At 40.1% G+C, this 20,133-nt stretch overlaps 2 protein-coding genes across 4 annotated transcripts in view; one reads left to right on the top strand and one right to left on the bottom strand.

Annotated features, from left to right (window-relative positions):
* Nucleotides 1–19,921, top strand: THUMPD1 (THUMP domain 1 NAT10 acetyltransferase adaptor). Of its 3 annotated transcripts, XR_012376783.1 has the most exons (6): nt 1–313; nt 2,226–2,400; nt 10,437–10,685; nt 11,603–12,047; nt 16,338–16,372; nt 17,996–19,921. XR_012376783.1 is itself a non-coding variant. In XM_073887949.1 (5 exons), the coding sequence occupies exons 1-4, from the start codon at nt 83–85 to the stop codon at nt 12,019–12,021; spliced, it is 1,074 nt and encodes a 357-aa protein (XP_073744050.1). In that variant the 5' UTR covers nt 1–82; the 3' UTR covers nt 12,022–12,047; nt 16,338–16,776. The 3 variants fall into 3 exon arrangements, 2 of the variants coding, with proteins under 2 accessions (XP_073744050.1, XP_025711212.1); XM_073887949.1 differs by lacking the exon at nt 17,996–19,921 and having other exon boundaries at nt 16,338–16,776; XM_025855427.2 differs by lacking the exons at nt 16,338–16,372; nt 17,996–19,921 and having other exon boundaries at nt 11,603–13,913.
* Nucleotides 14,899–20,133, bottom strand: part of LOC112811383 (acyl-coenzyme A synthetase ACSM4, mitochondrial) — a 35,568-nt gene continuing 30,333 nt past the window's right edge. Inside the window, exons 8-13 of the mRNA XM_025855446.2 lie at nt 19,811–19,891; nt 19,579–19,680; nt 18,969–19,096; nt 18,772–18,871; nt 16,176–16,295; nt 14,899–15,032 (exon numbers count right to left, since the gene is read on the bottom strand). Coding sequence (XP_025711231.1) covers nt 14,946–15,032; nt 16,176–16,295; nt 18,772–18,871; nt 18,969–19,096; nt 19,579–19,680; nt 19,811–19,891 — 618 coding nt within the window. The 3' untranslated portion in view covers nt 14,899–14,945. The remainder of the gene's footprint in view (nt 15,033–16,175; nt 16,296–18,771; nt 18,872–18,968; nt 19,097–19,578; nt 19,681–19,810; nt 19,892–20,133) is intronic.

Here is a 20,133-nt window from a genome sequence, read left to right as displayed (position 1 = left end):
AGCCAGCTCGCGCCAGCAGAGGCGAGGAAGCCGGGAATAGTAAGAGAAACACGTTTCTCGCTAGCCTCGGTTCTCATGCGCCATGGCGACCCCCGCCCAGCAGCCTCCTCAGTCTAGCGGCGGAAAGCGCAAAGGCAAAGCTCCGTATGTGCAAGCCAAGCGGGCTCGGCGCTGCGACGGTGGCGGGCCCCGGCAGTTGGAACCCGGCCTACAGGGCATTCTCATTACCTGCAACATGAACGAACGCAAGTGCGTGGAGGAGGCCTACAGCCTGCTCAACGAATACGGCGACGACATGTATGGGCCGGAAAAGGTACGGGCCGCGGAAAGTCCAAGCGGCCTTTGAGTAATGAGGGAATGCTGCAAGGCCGGCTTTCTCATACGCGTGCGCGCGTTTGTGGCCGAGCTGGCGAAGGGGCGTGGCCTCGCCTGTGTTGCCGCTTCTTCGCCTTATCTGGGTTGCCGACCCCTGCCGGGTCATACGCTTAAAAAACTTAGAGGTTTGGGTCCCCCACCCCATTAGTAATTATGGTGGCTCCTATTTATAGATTGCTTCTGCCGTCCACGTGTTGTGCTCTCAAAGCTGAAGCTTTCAAACGTTTACTGCTAAACAATAGGCTTGTGAAGTAGTGTTCACGAGGATACTGAAGGTTAAGTAAACGGTCCAATAAGGGAAACTTAATTTGTCCTCATGGTTTTGTCATAGCTTACCGCGACTTTTACACCATGGTTGTAATGATGTTTGCCCTAAGCAGTGTCTCTGAAATAGTGGGTTTAGTACTAGTGCTAGTTATTTTTCCAAATGCGCGTGTAAATGCAATTTAAAAAGTAAAAACTTTCGTACTCACACCACCTAAAACCTAGTTTTCCCATCACAGTTTGGAAATCATTATATTCTTGGCTTAGGATCTGGACTAATACATACACAAATACCTCAATGAATTAAAAGGGGGAGGACAATACAGGGGGGATTTGGATTCAAGTTCCATTATTTACTAGTTCTAGGGCTTGGTAATGGGTATATTATTTAATTTTGCTAAGCTAAATAAAAAAGAAAAATGATAGTGTACCTAATGTTGGCTGAAAAGTTGCTTATGTATATAAAATACATCCTGGCATATAATAAAGGCTCCATAAATGTGTTTTAATTATTAGTAGTGCTTGTCTGGCAAACTAATAATGGTGGGGCCCAGAAATGGGCAACAAGTGAGTGTCCTGTTTACACTGGTACCTTGAACAAATTCTTGACTGTTTCTGTTCCCTGTTCCTTAGTAGAATAGAAGCAAGGGTTTTTTTATGCCATAACTGTTGGGTCTAATTGATGTAGTTTTTGAATGTAGGTGAGGTCCAGAGCTGACAGCCAAGAAAGAATTCTTGAGACATCTTTGTTGCAAAATGATGTTTTATTAAAGCACAGGGACAGGGCCTGTGGGCAGAAAGAGCTGCTCCACCGGGCCTGTGAGGGGTGACTGATTATATACTTGGAAGTTGGGGGAGGTAAAGGAAAAGGGAGGTTTTCAAAAGAACTTTTGTATGCTAAAGAGGATGACCTACAAGATAATAGAGACCTTGCCATTATCAAGTTAGGATTTTTTTTTTTTCCCCATTAGTAAAGCGTTCAATAGTAAGATAGTTGGGAGTTTCCTTCTGGAAGTTTAGGTTATTGATAAGAATGCTTTTTTTTTTTCTTGGTAAATCACCTAAAACATTTGTAAGCTGAGAGAAATTCCTGTCTTGCAGGACTGTGATCCCTACTAGTTAACCATTTGTTTTTCCTTCCCTTAGCTTTAGGGCAGCCAGGAGTGCCTGAAGAATATTACACATCTCCCACCTGGGAGGGAGCTGGGGTTTGCAGGGTGTCAGGTTGGGCTTTGTCTTTTGCCTTCTGCTTGTTCATCGTAATCTCACCAAAAGGAGACTGTCTTATTAGGCACAACGATATCTAGTGATGGGATTAAGGTCTATCTTGAATTAATTCATCTGGTGAGCACATTACCCTGTGTCCCAGAATGTTAAGATGTTTTTGAAAGCATTTTCAAATTATATGTGCCCCAGTCTGAGGGAACTCCCTTTTTCCTCCACATTTTGAAGGGAGCGATGTGTCACTTTTTTAATAAAAATCTTTATTATCAGTATTGATCCATCTGCCACTGGAGATTTCACATAGGTGGTTGTAGCTTTTCACATGAGCTGTTTTTGTGTTTCTGCTCATTTGTTTCATGCAGTTTACGGACAAAGAGCAGCAGTCCTCAGGAAGTGAGGGAGAAGATGATGACATGGAGGCTGCCTTGAAGAAAGAAGTTGGTGACATTAAAGCATCAACAGAGATGAAGCTAAGAAGATTCCAGTCAGTGGAGAGTGGAGCCAACAATGTAGTATTCATCAGGACGCTTGGAATAGGTGTGTCTGACTAATAAACCTTAAGATTATTGAGCCTGTAATATCTGGACATCTGCTTGCCTCAGAACACTGCCTACAAAATGGCTTCATGGTTATGGCTCAGTTAATCATTTGATCTTTTCCTCACTGTTCTAGCGCTAGGCATATGGAAAGGTAGAATGGGGTGGGGAAAATCACATTGGCTTAGGAGTGGAAACCTGGCTTTGCCACTTTGTATGTAACTTTAGGTGAAACAAGAGTATGTATTCTGTTTAAGAGGAGAAGCTGCTCTTCAGCACCAGCCAGTTTGGAATGGCTCCAGCCATCTGAAATGTAGTCCTGTAGGGCCAGATCTTCTGGTTTTTCAAAAGAAGTTGGAAATCTGGAGAAGTTCCTAGATTTTTTTTAATGCAGTTAACTAATTTAAAAGTAGTGAAAACACTGAGTAGCCCCAAACAGACTTGTAGGTAGTGAGGATGGTCTAAGGACCATATCATGATCTTGTGTAATTCATGGTTTGGGGGCTTCTCTGAGTTCTGAGATCTAGAATATTGTACAGACTTAACTAATGGATGAATTAAATCTTTTTAAAGTGACTTGCAGGTTTGATTGTTTTGTAAAAAAGTGTACTATTTAATAATGTTATGTCTGTAGTTGCGGTTGTTATGGGAAAACAGTAAAGTGTTACTGGACAAATGAGACATCACAAAAATGTTAACTGCAATGTCTTCATGAACAATTGTTTTTAGCGAAAGCAGTAATAATGCTGAAGAGTTAACTTATTAGATATAGTAATAATCATTATAGGCAGTGAAGAAAGTTGGAAAATGTTTGATTAGGTTTATTAACATTCAGTATGATAATTTCTTCTACTATACTGTTGACATAGGTCATTGCCAATGAAAATTCATTTTTTAAAATTTTTTATTGTTATGTTAATTACCATACATTACATCATTAGTTTTTGATGTAGTGTTCCGTACTTCATTGTCTGTGCATAACACCCAGTGCTCCACACAGATCGTGCCCTCCTTAATACCCATCACCAGGCTAACCCATCCCCCCACCCCCCTCCCCTCTAGAACCCTCAGTTTGTTTTTCAGAATCCATCCTCTCTCATGGTTCCTCTCCCCTCCGACTTACTCCCCTTCATTCTTCCCCTCCTGCTATCTTCTTTTTCTTTTTTCGTAACATATCTTGCATTATTTGTTTCAGAAATACAGATCTGTGATTCAACAGTCTTGCACAATTCACAGCGCTCACCGTACGTAGCACATACCCTCCCCAATGTCTATTAACCAGCCACCCCATCCCTCCCACCCCCCACCACTCAGCAACACTCAGTTTGTTTCCTGAGATTAAGAATTCCTCATATCATTGAGGTCATATGATACATGTCTTTCTCTGATTGACTTATTTCACTCAGCATAACACCCTCCAGTTCCATCCACGTCGTTGCAAATGGCAAGATCTCATTCCTTTGGATGGCTGCATAATATTCCATTGTGTATATATACCAACATCTTCCTTATCCATTCATCTGTTGATGGACATCTTGGCTTTTTCCACAGTTTGGCTATTGTGGACATTGCTGCTATAAACATTGGGGTGCACTTACCCCTTCGGATCCCTACATTTGTATCTTTGTGGTAAATACCCAGTAGTGCAACTGCTGGATCCTATGGTAGCTCTATTTTCAACTGTTTGAGGAACCTCCATACTGTTTTCCAGTGTGGCTGCACCAGCTTGCATTCCCACCAGTGTGTAGGAGGGTTCCCCTTTCTCCACATTCCCGCCAACATCTGTCATTTCCTGACTTGTTAATTTTAGCCATTCTGACTGGTGTGAGGTGGTATATCACGGAGGTTTTGATTTGGATTTCCCTGATGCCGAGCGATGTTGAGCACTTTTTCATGTGTCTGTTGGCCATTTGGATGTCTTCTTTGGAAAAATGTCTGTTCATGTCTTCTGCCCATTTCTTGATTGGATTATTTGTTCTTTGGGTGTTGAGTTTGATAAGTTCTTTATAGATTTTGGATACTAGCCCTTTATCTGATATGTCATTTGCAAATATTTTCTCCCATTCTGTCAGTTGTCTTTTGGTTTTGTGGACTGTTTCTTTTGCTGTGCAAAAGCTTTTTATCTTGGTGAAATCCCAATAGTTCATTTTTGCCCTTGCTTCCCTTGCCTTTGGCGATGTTTCTAGGAAGAAGTTGCTATGGCTGAGGTCGAAGAGGTTGCTGCCTGTGTTCTCCTTTAGGATTCTGATGGACGCCTGTCTCACGTTTAGGTCCTTCAACCATTTGGAGTCTATTTTTGTGTGTGGTGTAAGCAGATGGTCCAGTTTCATTCTTCTGCATGTGGCTGTCCAATTTTCCCAACACCATTTGTTGAAGAGACTTTTTTCCATTGGACATTCTTTCCTGCTTTGTCAAAGATAAGTTGACCATAGAGTTGAGGGTCCATTTCTGGGCTCTCGATTCTGTTCCATTGATCTGTGTGTCTGTTTTTGTGCCAGTACCATACTGTCTTGATGATGACAGCTTTGTAATAGAGCTGGAAATCCGGAATTGTGATGCCGCCAGCTTTGCTTTTCTTTTTCAATATTCCTCCTTGCTATTTGGGGTCTCTCTGGTTCCATACAAATTTTAGGATTATTTGTTCCATTTCTTTGAAAAAAGTGGATGGTATTTTGATGGGGATTGCATTGAATGTGTAGATTGCTCTAGGTAGCATTGACATCTTCACAATGTTTGTTCTTCTAGTCCATGAGCATGGAACGTTTTTCCATTTCTTTGTGTCCTCTTCAGTTTCTTTCATGAGTATTTTATAGTTTTCTGAGTACAGATGCTTTGCCTCTTTGGTTAGATTCATTCCTAGGTATCTTATGGTTTTGGGTGCAATTGTAAATAGGATCAACTCCTTGATTTGTCTCTCTTCTGTCTTGTTGTTGGTGTATAGGAATGCCACTGATTTCTGTGCATTGATTTTATAGCCTGCTACTTGACTGAATTCCTGTATGAGTTCTAGCAGTTTTGGGGTGGAGTCTTTTGGGTTTTCCACATACAGTATCCTATCATCTGCAAAGAGCGAGAGTTTGACTTCCTCTTTGCCGATTTGGATGCCTTTGATTTCTTTTTGTTGTCTGATTGCTGTGGCTAGGACTTCTAATACTATGTTGAATAGCAGTGGTGAGAGTGGACATCCCTGCTGCGTTCCTGACCTTAGGGGAAAAGCTCTCAGCTTTTCCCCATTGAGAATGATATTCACTGTAGGTTTTTCATAGATGGCTTTTATGATATTGAGGTATGTACCCTCTATCCGTATACTCTGAGGAGTTTTGATCAAGAAAGGATGCTGTACTTTGTCAGATACTTTTTCTGCATCTATTGAGAGGATCATTGATTCTTGTTCTTTCTTTTGTTAATGTATTGTATCACATTGATTGATTTGTGGATGTTGAACCAGCCTTGCAGCCCAGGGATAAATCCCACTTGGTCATGGTGAATAATCCTTTTAATGTACTGTTGGATCCTATTGGCTAGTATTTTGGTGAGAATTTTTGCATCCATGTTCATCAAGGATATTGGTCTGTAATTCTTCTTTTTTGATCGGGTCTTTGTCTGGTTTTGGGATCAAGGTAATGGTGGCCTCATACAATGAGTTTGGAAGTTTTCCTTCCATTTCTAATTTTTGGAACAGTTTCAGGAGAATAGGTATTAATTCTTCTTTAAATGTTTGGTAGAATTCCTCTGGGAAGCCATCTGGCCCTGGGCTTTTGTTTCTTGGGAGATTTTTGATGACTGCTTCAATTTCCTTAGTGGTTATAGGTCTGTTCAGGTTTTCTATTTCTTCCTGGTTCAATTTTGGTAGTTGATACATCTCTAGGAATGCACCCATTTCTTCCAGGTTATCTAATTTGCTGGCATAGAGTTGCTCATAATATGTTCTTATAATTGTTTGTATTTCTTTGGTGTTGGTTGTGATCTCTTCTCTTTCATTCATGATTTTGTTCATTTGGGCCATTTCTCGTTTCTTTTTGATAAGTCTGGCCAGGGGTTTATCAATCTTGTTAATTCTTTCAAAGAACCAGCTCCTAGTTTCGTTGATCTGTTCTACTGTTCTTTTGGTTTCTAGTTCATTGATTTCTGCTCTGATCTTTATTATTTCTCTTCTCCTGCTGGGTTTAGGCTTTATTTGCTGTTCTTTCCCCAGCTCCTTTAGGTGTAGGGTTAGGTTGTATATTTGAGACCTTTCTTGTTTCTTGAGAAAGGCTTGTATTGCTATATACTTTCCTCTCAGGACTGCCTTTGCTGTATCCCAAAGATTTTGAACAGTTGTGTTTTCATTTTCATTGGTTTCCATGAATTTTTTTAATTCTTCCTTAATTTCCTGGTTGACCCATTCATTCCTTAGTAGGATGCTCTTTAGCCTCCATGTATTTGAGTTCTTTCCGACTTTCCTCTTGTGATTGAGTTCTAGTTTCAAAGCATTGTGGTCAGAAAATATGCAGGGAATGATCCCAATCTTTTGGTACCGATTGAGACCTGATTTGTGACCTAGGATGTGATCAATTCTGGAGAATGTTCAATGGGCAGTAGAGAAGAATGTGTATTCCGTTGCTTTGGGATGGAATGTTCTGAATATGTCTGTGAAGTCCATTTGGTCCAGTGTGTCATTTAAAGTCTTTATTTCCTTGTTGATCTTTTGCTTAGATGATCTGTCCATTTCAGTCAGGGGGGTGTTAAAGTCCCCCATTATTATTGTATTGCTGTCAATGTGTTTCTTCGCTTTTGTTATTAATTGCCTCATATAATTGGCTGCTCCCATGTTAGAGGCATAGATATTTACAATTGTTAGATCTTCTTGTTGGATAGACCCTTTAAATAGGATGTAGTGTCCTTCCTCATCTCTTATTACAGTCCTTGTGTTAAAATCTAATTTGTCTGATATAAGGCTTGCCACCCCAGCTTTCTTTTGGTGTCCATTAGCATGGTCAATGGTTTTCCACCCCCTCACTTTCAATCTGGGGGTGTCTTTGGGTCTAAAATGAGTCTCTTGCAGACAGCATATCGATGGGTCTTGTTTTTTAATCCAATCTGATAGCCTGTGTCTTTTGCTTGGGGCATTTAGCCCATTTACATTCAGGGTAACTATTGAAAGGTATGAATTTAGTGCCATTGTATTGCCTGTAAGGTGACTGTTACTGTATATTGTCTGTGTTCCTTTCTGATCTGTGCTGCTTTTAGTCTCTCTCTTTGCTTAGAGGACCCCTTTCAATATTTCTTGGAGGGCTGGTTTCGTGTTTGCAAATTCCTTTAGTGTTTGTTTGTCCTGGAAGCTTTTTATCTCTCCTTCTATTTTCAATGACAGCCTAGCTGGATATAGTATTCTTGGCTGCATATTTTTCTCGTTTAGTGCTCTGAAGATATCATGCCAGTCCTTTCTGGCCTGCCAGGTCTCTGTGGATGGTCTGTTGCCAATCTAATATTTCCACCATTGTAGGTTATATTTCTCTTCTCCAGAGCTGCTTTCAGGATTTTCTCTATGTCTCTGAGACTCCTAAGTTTTAGTATTAGATGTCGGGGTGTTGACCTATTATTATTGATTTTGAGAGGGGTTCTCTGTGCCTCCTGGATTTTGATGCCTGTTTCCTTCCTCACATTAGGGAAATTCTCTGTTATTTGCTCCAATATACCTTCTGCACCTCTCTCTCTTTCTTCTTCTTCTGGGATCCCAATTATTCTAATGTTGTTTCATCTTATCGTATCGCTTATATCTTGAATTCTGCCCTCGTGATCCAGTAGTTGTTTCTTTCTCTTTTTCTCAGCCTCTTTATTTTCCATCATTTGGTTCTGTATCGCTGATTCTCTCTTCTGCATCATTTATCCTAGCAGTTAGTGCCCCCATTTTTTATTGCACCTCATGAATAGCCTTTTTGATTTCGACTTGGTTAGATTTTAGTTCTTGTATTTCTCCAGAAAGGGTTTGTCTAATAACTTCCACGCTTTTCTCAAGCCCAGCTAGTATCTTTATAAAGTCATGATTCTGAACTGTAGGTCCGACATCGTACTAATGTCCGTATTGAGTAGGTCCCTGGCTGACGGTACTATCTCTTGTTCTTTTTGCTGAGGTGATTTTTTTCGTCTTGTCATTTTGTCCAGAGGAGAACAGATGAATGAGAGAACAAAATGCTAACAGGTTAACAATGTCCCCAGCAAATATACTCTATAGAAATCAGAAAATACCTGAAACCAGGGGAAAAGAAAGGGAAAGAAAGAAAAAAGAGAAAAGAAAGAGGAAAAAAAGAAAAAGATTAAAAACAAAAACAGAAGAATACAAAAAAACAGAATATGATCAAATATGATCAGGCTAGTGCATAGATCAGTGCCACACACTAGATTTTGGGCATATTTTGGTCTGTTAGAAACAGTGCCTCCTAAAATTTTAAAGGAAGAAAGACTTATATATATACAAAATAAGGGTTGATAGAATGAAGGGATGGAAGATGACTGTAAAGATGAAAATTATAAAAGATTTTATAAAAGGAATTGATACGATAAGAAGTTGTTTGAAAAAAGAAAGATTAAAAAAACGGGGGGGAGAGAATGTGATCAGGCAGGAGACTAGAGCAAAGCCATACACTAGTGATTTAGGGTATATTTTGTTCTGTGAGAAGAAAGTGTATCTCAAAATTTTAGAGAGAGAACAACTTATATATATATGTCAAAAATAAGGGTAACTATTATGAAGGGAAAAAATATGACTAAAAATGAAAAATAAAAATGTTTTTTTAAAAAAAGGGATAAGATGTTGGTTGAAAAAGGGAAAAAGAGAAATTAAAAAAACAGTTAAAAAAATTAACTTTGAATAACTAATGAATCATGGTAAAAAACAGCCATGAATTCTATGTGCAATATTCCCATAGAGCTGGAGTTCTCCTGTTCTCCTTGATGGGTAAACTTGGTCTTGGCTTGCTGGCTGTAGGTGCTGATCTTCTGGAGGAGGGGCCTGTTGCTGTGGTTCCCAAATGTCTTTGCCGGAGGCGGAATTGCCCCGCCCTTGTCCGCCCAGGCTAAGCAAGCTGCTTGGGTTTGCTCTCAGGAGCTTTTGTTCCCTGCAAGCTTTCTGTCCGGCTTTGGAGTACGACAGTGAAAATGGCGGCCTCCCAATCTCTGCCCCAGAGGAGGCAAGAACTCGGGGCTCCGCTCCTCAGTGCGCCCCCTGAGAAAAGCATCCAGTCACTCCCGTGTCCCCGGTCTCCAACCGCACTCCGTGCTCACCCGGCCTGTGACCGAGCTTTTCTATCTCTGGCACCCGACCCCGTGTGGAGTCTCCAAACCCAGTAGATCCCTGCAGTGCACTCCCGCGCCACTCTTCCCGGGGGAGGAAGGGGAGTCTCCCTGGATCTGCCGCTTGTTGGGTCCCTGCTGGAGGAGCAGTGGCCCGACTGCGCCGCAGATCACAGTTTATGGCAACCCCGAGCTCAGAGCCCGCGCCTCGGCTCTGTCTCTGCAGCTGGCTTCCCTGCTCCGATACCTGGGAGCTCTGCCGCACTCAGGCATCCCCGGTCTTTGTGACCCCGAGGGTCCTGAGACCACCCTGTGCCGTGAGGGTTCCACTCCCCGCTTAGCCACTGGAGCGACATTCCTCCGCGGAGCCGACTTTTAAAAGTTCTGATTTTGTGCTCCGCGGCTCTATCACTTGCCAGAAGCGGCTGAAGGAGGCCCCCTCCCCCGCCGTCTATCCTCCCGAATATCCCCTCGGTTTCACTTCTCCGCACGTCCTACCTTCCAGTAAGTGGTCGCTTCTCTGTTCAGAGAGTTTTTGCTACTCTCCTCTTCGATCTCCTGTTGAGTTCATAGGTGTTCCGAATGGTTTGATCCCTATTCAGCAGAATTCCTGAGACCAGACGAAATCCAGGTCTCCTACTCCTCCACGATCTTGCTCCGCCCATCGAAAATTCATTTTATAGAGAGTTTGAAGAGGTTCTGAAATGTCCGAGAGTTTTTATTCTTAACTTGTTTGCTTTGTGCTTTTTTCTTTTTTTCCTTTAGAACCTGAGAAATTGGTACATCATATTCTCCAGGATATGTACAAAACCAAGAAGAAGAAGACTCGGGTTATTCTACGTATGTTACCCATTTCAGGCACGTGCAAGGCTTTCTTAGAAGATATGAAAAAATATGCAGAAACATTTTTGGAACCCTGGTTTAAAGCTCCAAACAAAGGGACATTTCAGATTGTATATAAATCTCGAAATAACAGTCACATGAATAGAGAAGAAGTTATCAAAGAATTGGCAGGTATGTTTTTCTTAGTGATTTTACATTAGTATACAATACTAAATACTTGTTCTTGATTTTATGAATTTTTTTTTTTTTACAACCTAAGGCTTATATTTTTGGGTATAAAAGAAGTATATTAAAATGTCCTTAGGGGCGCCTGGGTGGCTCAGTCGTTAGGTGTCTGCCTACAGCTCAGGTCGTGATCTCAGGGTCCTGGGATCGAGCCCTGCATAGGGCTCCCTGCTCAGTGGGGAGCCTGCTTCTCCCTGTCCCTCTACCTGCCGCTCCCCCTACTTGTGTGCTCTCTCTCTGTGTCAAAGAAATAAAACCTTAAAAAAAAATAAAAAAATAAAATGTCCTTAAAATAGGGGTACCTGGCCGGCTACGTGACTCTTGATCCCAGGTGTGAGTTCAAGCCTCATGTTGGGGGCAGAGATTATTAAAAAAAAAAAAAGTCCTTAAAATAATATCAAACCTAACATTTCGATATGTTGGATATGAGACTTTCTGGTAGGTAGATATGAAATCTTCCAAATCAAGATTGAATTTTCTTTGAAAAAAAAGTACTTTGATTAAATGTCTCAGGATTTCATTTGTATTTATTTATTGAAAGAGTTTACAGAATTTTTTTTTTTTAAGATTTATTTATTAGAGAACATGAGAGAGCAGGAGCTGGGGGTGGGGGGAGAGGGAGACACACAGACTCCCCACTGAGCAGAGAGCCCTACACGGGGCTCGATTCCAGGACCCTGAGATCATGACCTGAGCCACCCAGGGGCCCAGAGTTCTAAGAATTTGATTGAGGTCCATGTAGAAGAGTAGATTAGTATATATATTGGTATAACAAGTCCCAAACAGAAAGATGAAAGATTGTATCTGTCAAGCGTCATGGTATCCTTCTCCCTCTAAATGTTTCCCTCTTCTTTTTGTTACAGGAATAGTAGGCAGCCTCAATTCGGAAAATAAAGTGGATCTTACCAATCCACAGTACACGGTGGTAGTAGAAATAATTAAAGCTGTCTGTTGCCTGAGTGTTGTCAAAGATTATATGTTGTTCAGAAAGTATAATCTCCAGGAGGTGGTAAAGAGTGGTAAGGACCCATCACAACTTAACCCAAAGCAGCCAGTGCAAGGAGGAAATGGGAAAGAAGCTAAATTGGAATCTGGTGACAAATCAAATCAACATCACCCAGCAGAAGGAACAAATAACCAGCAGCTGGTACCAGAAAATAAGGAACTGGGGCAGACAAAACCACGATCTGAGACACAAGTGGTGAATGAGGGAGGAGCTAAACCTGAACTTGAAAGTCAAGTCACAGAAAGATCTGAGTCAAATGAAAATGATCTCTCATAAGGAAAAAAATTTATTTGGTGTTGCAGGTGGGTTTCTCAGATGGCGTTGGTAAGATATTGCTATGATTCCATATAAAATTGTGACTGAATAAATATATTGTTTTTGACCTTTGTGTGCTGCATAATGCTGAACTCATAATAGTGAACCGTTATTGAGCAGCCCTGTTAACAGTTCTGTTGGAGATCTTTTCAGCCCCCTATGCCAGGGTGCAGTTAGGCCTACATGCATTTGGTTGAGGTAGGAGTAGTATGGATAATGATGAACACTTTCGTGGAGGGGAGGGTGGAAGGAAGATAGTGTTGGCCTCTCCCTCCTGATTACCTTTGCCAGCTGCCCCTTCTGTGTTGCCATCTGACTTACGGGAGCAAACAAACTCTGTAAAAGAGAAAGTCATAGGGAAATTTTCATTCTAAGGAAGGAATTTTTATGTGTTGCAACTCAGCTGTCCCTTCCCACTTTGTTGTAAACATTGCAAAAACATGGGTCTTAAAGGTTTAGAAGTGAATTGTTTTTGTGAAGTTTTTCTATTTTTTTGTGATTCTGTTACTTAGTTGTTATGCCAGTTTTTACATTTTATTAACATTTGTTACAAATCTGTTTTATTAACATTTGTTACAAATCTGATGGTCCAGTGCTGCAATTTTTGAAGGCATGGTGTTAGATAGAAGAGGACCATTCTAGGCATAGAACTAGACATTTCTGATAAGGTTAGTGATGAAGAATGAGTGTTCTGAGTTTCTTCAGTATGCCAGTGCAACAAGAGACACAAATTCTGTCTTTTAGTGCTCATAATCCCATGCTGTGCGGGTTCCTGTAATTGGAAGTTTTTTCAAGGTTTCCTCCAGGGTAAAACCACTGAAAAGCCTGGAAGAGACGGACACCAAAGAGGGCTGCATACTAAATCCAGACTGAGAATAAATATTAAGAGGCTATGAAATTCACTTTTGGAGAAGGGTTTATAAAGTTTTAAGAAGTTCAGTAGTATTATAGTTGTTGAGTCTTCCTGCACCAATGTCTGTGTTTATTTAATGGCTAGGAGTATGGGAATGTATTTTTATCCTCCTAAAATAGGGGTCCAGACTAGAAGGATTTGGGAGGGGGAAAAGCTATATAGACTGGACCTTGGAAATGCAGATGAGGCTGGAACTTCCTTCGAGATCTTTAGATACTTAAGAGTGTTAACTCTTAATAGGTTGAGGTCATCTTGAAAGGATGATAAAAGCATTTTAAGTTTCATTTGCATGAACACGGAGGATAGGATTTTGGTGCCTTCATTGGACTTGCTCCAAGACAAAGATACTTTTATTTTGATAGTGCAAGACTCTGGGGCTTTGGGGATAAAATTGGCCATATGCTTTTAGAACATCTAACTCTGCAGAGCTGGATTCCTTTTACTTTGTGAAAGCTGCTACTCTACAGAAAGATTTTGATTTAATAGTTTGTTTTTAATCTTCTTGTATTTATTTGTATTTGGTAAGACCTGAGTGCGACAAAAGCTATTCTTCCCCAGCTATAAAGCACTGTGTTCTGTTGGAATCTGAATTCTTTCATTGATAGGTTTTCAAGTTTCCCAACTTTATTGTCACTGACATTTGAGCATGTTGTTTTGTAAATGATGAGATTCCAGGGTGGGAATTGAGTGGTTTCTTTTTTTTCTTTTTCTTTTTTTTTTTAAGTTATGTCAGTTAAAAAAAAACTCCAGTATTGTGGTTTAGTAAACTTGTTTTGCTCTGTGGAGGAAAGAATGTTAAGCTTAGTATCTTGAAACCTGTTTAAGGTCACACATGATTTCTAAGTGTTGTTTTTACTTGTATTTTGCTTTTGGTATGGCCAGATATTTAGCTTGTTTTTATAGTTCCTGATATTTTCAGAAAAATCAAAATAAATTTGTTCCCTAAATATTGGTGTTCTTTGCTTTTTCTTTCTTCCTGCCTCTTAGTAAATCTCTTGCTTTATAATAGATATCTCATAAAAGATGCTTACATGTCAAATTATGTACCAAAAGTCATGTACATTGTCCTAAAAAAGTACAGATATAAAACTTTTGGAATAATTGCTCTTGATTAATTACTTGTAAGTAATCCAAACATAAGATATTTTACAGTGAACTGGCTTCAAGAGGAGGTTAGCGGTGCCTGGGTGCCTCAGTTGGTTAAGCGTCCAACTCTTGATTTCAGCTTAGGTCTTGATATCAGGATTGTGAGATCAAGCCCCATGTTGGGCTCTTTGCTCAGCAGGGAGCTTGGGATTCTCTCTCTCCCTCTGCCCCCCCGCCCCCGGACTCTAAATAAATCTTTTAAAAAAAGGTATAGTAATACAGTACTTAATTAAATGCACTTACTGGCTTTCGAATTATTTATATTCCTTATTTTAAAATTAATACTTTAATTCACTTTATTTTTTTTAAGTAGGCTCCACACCTATCATAGAGCCCAACGTGGGGCTCGAACCCATGACCCTGAGGGCAAGACCTGAGCAGAGGTCAGGAGTCAGATGCTTAGCCAACTGAGCCACCCAGACACCCCTTTAATTCACTTTAGAGAACTAGTAATAAAGGTGTTAAGCAGAAGAAATTCTGTCTTGAACATTTTTCTTAGAATAGTTCTAATCTTTATTTTGACTTAATCAGGTGCAAGATAAATTCATTGTCCACTGTGCTTTTCTAAGTAATCATTTGCTATTTTAAACGCTGCAAGTCATTAAAATCATTGCCTTTGTCAGTTTGGTTATCATAACCATTTTCTTCCCAAATATTTTTGGATATTTATTTATTAAATTTTTTGCTACATACAGAACAAAAAAGTTGAGTTTTTCAACCAGGAAGAATCTTCAGCATTGTAAGAGAGTAATCACTAAATTATCAGGAAGCAAGGACTCAATGAAAGCAAGCCTGTAACTACTGAATGCCATAGTTTCTTATCAGGCTATGTTTGACCCCATTCATGGTCTCTCAGAACGTTGCGTTTGATTTTCCCAGTGATTGTCTTCGGGAGTTCCGGAACAAATTCCACCTAATTAACAGAGAAACATACTATGAGACACTTGATTCCATTTTGACAATCCCAGTTGTCAGTACAATAGGGAGAGCTTTCATGTAACTGGTGAGTTTGAGTCTGGGGGATGTCTTAGCCTAAGCTCATTGAAATTCTTGTGTTGATAGTCCAGTTGACATTGGAGCTACATATGAGTTTTGAGTGCAAAGGTTATATGCTTTGTCAGAAGAATATAATGATCCCTTTACTCCATTGCTTCCCTTTCCAGTTCAAACTAGACTTGGGCCTCTACTCCCCAAGGAAATAGACACCACACCTAAATGCACAGAGAAACAAGTTAATTCTTGGGTTTTGGGCTTTTAAGAGTTGGGTCCTGCAAATCCTTTCTGAGGGAGACTTTTGAGAGTTAATTTTGAGTACAAAAAATTTTCCCCTTATGCTCATGGTAAAATCCTCTCTTTGTTTCCCTCTCTCAAGATGTGACTATTTTAAAATTTCTAAACAACATTTCTGAAAATCAACTGGTGACTGATTTAGTAAATTTAATGGAGAAAATGTAGCTAGTTCTTAAGTTGAAGTCAACTACCTTTTGGTTGAAATACCAAATGAAATAGAATTCTCATCTTAAGGATCAATATCAACCAACAGTATTCCAGGATGAGAAGGAAGGAAATTGCAGTGCCATCTCTGTTTTTATATAGAATTATTATTATTATTTTTTTAAAGATTTTATTGAAGGTTTCAGGAAAGGTTCCACAGTTTCTTTGGATAACATCTTTTTTTTTCTGAGCTTAAGTTTGGTCACTTGATACTTAAAGGCTTGTGCTTTGAAGAGTATTATGGCTCAGGAGTACTGATAGCTGAATCAGGTGCTGTCTTAAATTTTTTCCACCATTTTTTCTTCTCATGGAATGGGACTGATTAGTCTTATAAGGATCCTTAGTAATTATTCAGTATTTCAGAGTTGATCAAAACTAGTTTATCAAAATTTAAGTGTCCTAAAGAAATTTTTTAAAGCAAAATTATTAGGGCTAAACAAGTTGAAATAGGTGTCTTCTACTTATATAATGAGCTACCATAAAGTCAAAAGCTAATAAAATCTCTGTACTTAATAGCTTAGACCCTTGTTTGGTAACACACTCTTGAGCAAAAAATACTTGCCTTTCTTGGATATTTGTAAGGTGCAGTTGATTTTTTCACATGATCCTGAAGTTCAAGAATTAATTTCTCTGGGTTGGATGATTTAAAGGATGCAGATAAGACAACAAAAGCTTTCACTACCTGTAGGAGAAAAGTCAATTTATATCGATGTTTGTTTTTCAGACACATCAGGAGTTTGGAACCAATGCTGAACACAGGTACTTAAAATTATTTGTTAACAGCAGCTTGAATGATGAATGCAAATCCAGAGATCACCTCTGACAGAGCTTGGATACAAGTGGGGTTTTGAGATCTAATTCCAGATAAATGGTTTGTGAGTGTGAGGAGTGCAGTGTTTCAATAAAGCTAAAAGTTGAGTTTTATTTACACGTCAGACATGTATTTAACATTTCAGTCTGACTAGTCCTATATATTATATAGGCAGTCCTTGATTTGCAGATGATCGCTTACTCCAGACCTACACTGTTAGAAGCATGTAATAGGGAGACAAATGGAGGTTCCAGAGAATATGGTTTGAAAGGGATTTGGGGAGGCTTGGTGAAAGGATTTTGTATGCTGGGAGATGAACTCTTGGGAAGGATCTATCTAGGCAAAAAAAGTTGCCTAATCTTTTTTTTTTTAAAGATTTTATTTATTTATTTGAGAGAGAGAGAATGAGAGATAGAGAGCACGAGAGGGAAGAGGGTCAGAGGGAGAAGCAGACTCCCCACCGAGCAGGGAGCGCGACGTGGGACTCGATCCCAGGACTCCAGGATCATGACCTGAGCCGAAAGCAGTTGCTTAACCAACTGAGCCACCCAGGTGCCCAGTTGCCTAATATTTCTTGCTTCTCTTTGGAATACTATTCATAACCCACCAATTAGATAATTATTGAGGTTGATTATAGTTTAAATTATTAGTTATTCATACATTGGTTCCAATTGGTATTTACTTCTAATGTTCAGATGAAACCAACTATATTGAGAGAATGAGAATATGGTGGCAGGAGAAAAGTACTTTGGAGAATAGAATCCATTGGGTGTGGAGGTTGTACAGGAGGTTTGAGTATGGAATCCATAGAATCACTGTAGAGGGTTACTGGTATGTAAAAGGCATCAGAGAGGGTACCTGGGTGGCTCAGTCAGTAACTGTCTGCCTTTGGCTTGGGTCATGATCCCAGGGTCCCGGGATCAAGCCATACATCAGGCTTCCTGCTCAGTGGGGAGCCTGCTTCTCCCTCTCCTTCTGCCCCTCCCCCTGCTTGTGCTCTCCTCTCTGTCAAATAAGTAAATAAAATCTTTGAAAAGCATAAAAGAGATGTGGGAGGATGCTGATACACAAACTTTTTGAAATATTGCTACTTACTGAGTCTAAGAAACTTCCATGAGGAAAGGAAATGTCTCCCTTCCATACTACATGGCTTCCTCCTAAAACTAAGGCTATTACTGTCATTCCCCAAGTTCCCTTTCATTAGGTCCTAAGTAGGCTGTGGGACTTGTTTGGGAACCTGGCCACAGCCTCCTATTTGCATTGTTTCTATGAGGAAATGTATTCTGAGTTCCATGACAATCATAAGTACAGTAAAATTTGCTTTTTCTTATGCAGCATCTGTTCCCCCCTTTTACTTATTTATTCTAAAGATTTTATTTATTTGACAAGAGCACAAGCAGAGGGAGAGAGAGGGAGAAGGAGGCTCCCTGCTGAGCAAGGAGCCTGATGTGGGACTCGATCCCAGGACCTTGGGATCACGACCCGGGCCGAAGGCACCAGCCCAACTGACTGAGCCACCCAGGCGTCCCTTGTTCCCCTCTTTTAGTAATAGTACCCTGATTTTCCTACAGAGCATTACCCTAACTTCTCTCTCTGGTGGTGTTGACACTAACTTCTACTTCCAATGACCAACAGATGATCCAGGTCTGGCCAGTGAGCATATACCATTCCCTGGACCACATTGATTAGATATGTGATCTAAGATAGGCAAATGTTATTCTGGGAGTTGCTTGAAACTGTTGGAAAAGGAGCCATCTCCTTTACTGGTTGTGAAGCTGTGTGCATTTGCAATCAGTTGCTACCAAGTAGGGAGAACCTGTCTGAATGGAGCCAACCTAAAGGACAACAGCCAGGAAATGAAGAAAGACAAAGTTTTGCTTACTTCACATGAACCCTTGGATGTAGCTGTACTTGAAGACGTCCTCACTTACATATGAGCCAATAAATACCTTTTTTAAAAACTTAAGTCAGTTTGAGTTGAGTTTCTGTCACTTAGCACTAAATGCATCCTAATACATCCCCTTTGGGACACAACTCATTTGTAAAGTTGAGTAACCGGGTGATGGGTATTGAGGAGGGCACATGTTGTGATGAGCACTGGGTGTTATACGCAACTGATGAATCATTGAACACTGCAACAAAAACTAATGATGTGCTATATGACGGCTACCTGAACATAATGAAGAAAATGAAGAGGAAAAAAAAAGTTGAGTGCCTAGTATATATTTTTGGCACATGTGTGCTTCATCATGAGAATTACATGACTACTTTTGATTGATTATCCAGAGGGGTCAAATGGATAGAACTAGAAAATATGAAGTTGCTACTTTAATGACATTCACTCTACCTCTCCTCTGATTGGATCCGGACTACTGACAACAGCTGATTCAACAACTGCTGGGTGTTCGATGAGCGCACTCTCCACTTCAAACGGCCCAATTCGGTACCTAGAAGAAGAAACGAAGCCCTTGATCACTACATCACCCAAGTAGGAGATCTCCCCTGTCAATCTGTTAACTCTCTAAGAGTGGCACATGTACAGACCCAGAGGATATGATGACATCATCAGCTCTGCCGACAAACCAGAAATACCCATCACTGTCCATCACTCCTCTGTCTCCAGTGACATAAAAGTCCCCTCTTACTGTGGCAGCAGTTTTCTGTGGATTATCCTAGGAATCAAAGATGACTTTGGGGATTAATTTGGTCAGAATGGAAAAAGGAATATGACACCCATGAAGTGACTAGTACTTTGCTAAAAGAAATTAAAAGAAATTTCTAAAAGAAATTAAAAAAAAAGTGGTTCCTACTGTAGAATACAAAAAGTTCAAGAATATAATGAAAAGGAAACCCCTCTTGCACCTCTTCTGCCCCGTATCGCCCCCTCCCTGCCCTCTGCAGCCTGACTAGTTGTCTTTTCTGAAGACAAGCATGGCTATTGGTTTATTACACATAGAATTTAATCTTTACAAAACTCTTAGGAGATAGGTGATATTCTCCCCATTTTACAGTTGATGAAATAGACTTGGATTTTGTGACTTGCCCAAGGTTATACAGCAACACATGGTGGATATGAAATTTGGACCCAAGTCTGTATGACTCCCTATACCACCTTTCTATTAACTTGTGACTAGCACATTGTATGTTCTTGTACCACATATTCAGAGAAGAAACAGAAGGGCCATGTAGACTTTAGTCTGAGGGCAATTTCCCCTTCTTTGCCAGGTGGTAGGATGTTGCCATTTTCATCTATAATCTAGAATGAAAGAAACAATTTAGGTTCCTAAAATTTTCTTTTTACAAAATGAAAACAGGTTATGAATAGTTGTACAGTGACTAGCAGAAAACTAAAACATTCTTTACTGAAACAGTCAGATATTACCCACCTGAACGTTATAGGGTAGTACTGCTTTCCCCATCGAGCCTGGTTTAATTTCTTGTCCTTTCTGATTGGCACAAATTATTCCCTATTGAGAGAACATGTTTTATATAAGAATGTAAAAATTTATTTTCTGTAGCTATTTATATCATGACAATAAAACATAAGACTCAGTTTTGACTGGACTGATTTTCCCAGTATGTGTGCTTGTCTTCTGGACACACACACGCACACACACACACACTATTTTAGACCAGCGCTTCTCAAACGTGTGTGTCAGAATTACCTGGGACATTCATTGTCCAAGCACAGATTGCCAGGCGCCATCCC

The sequence above is a fragment of the Callorhinus ursinus genome, unplaced genomic scaffold, assembly GCF_003265705.2.
Source record: "Callorhinus ursinus isolate GAN/ISIS: 27379988/994484 unplaced genomic scaffold, GSC_fseal_2.0 scaffold85, whole genome shotgun sequence".
Classification (NCBI taxonomy): Eukaryota; Metazoa; Chordata; class Mammalia; order Carnivora; family Otariidae; genus Callorhinus; species Callorhinus ursinus.
Note: the sequence above shows the minus strand (reverse complement) of the source record. Positions and strands in the feature narration are given on the sequence as shown.

Coding starts and splice junctions, on each gene's coding strand:
- THUMPD1 (XM_073887949.1), top strand. CDS start 83: ATGGCGACCCCCGCCCAGCAGCCTCCTCAGTCTAGCGGCGGAAAGCGC. Junction 314..2,225: donor ACATGTATGGGCCGGAAAAG/GTACGGGCCGCG, acceptor TGTTTCATGCAG/TTTACGGACAAAGAGCAGCA. Junction 2,401..10,436: donor CATCAGGACGCTTGGAATAG/GTGTGTCTGACT, acceptor TTTTTCCTTTAG/AACCTGAGAAATTGGTACAT.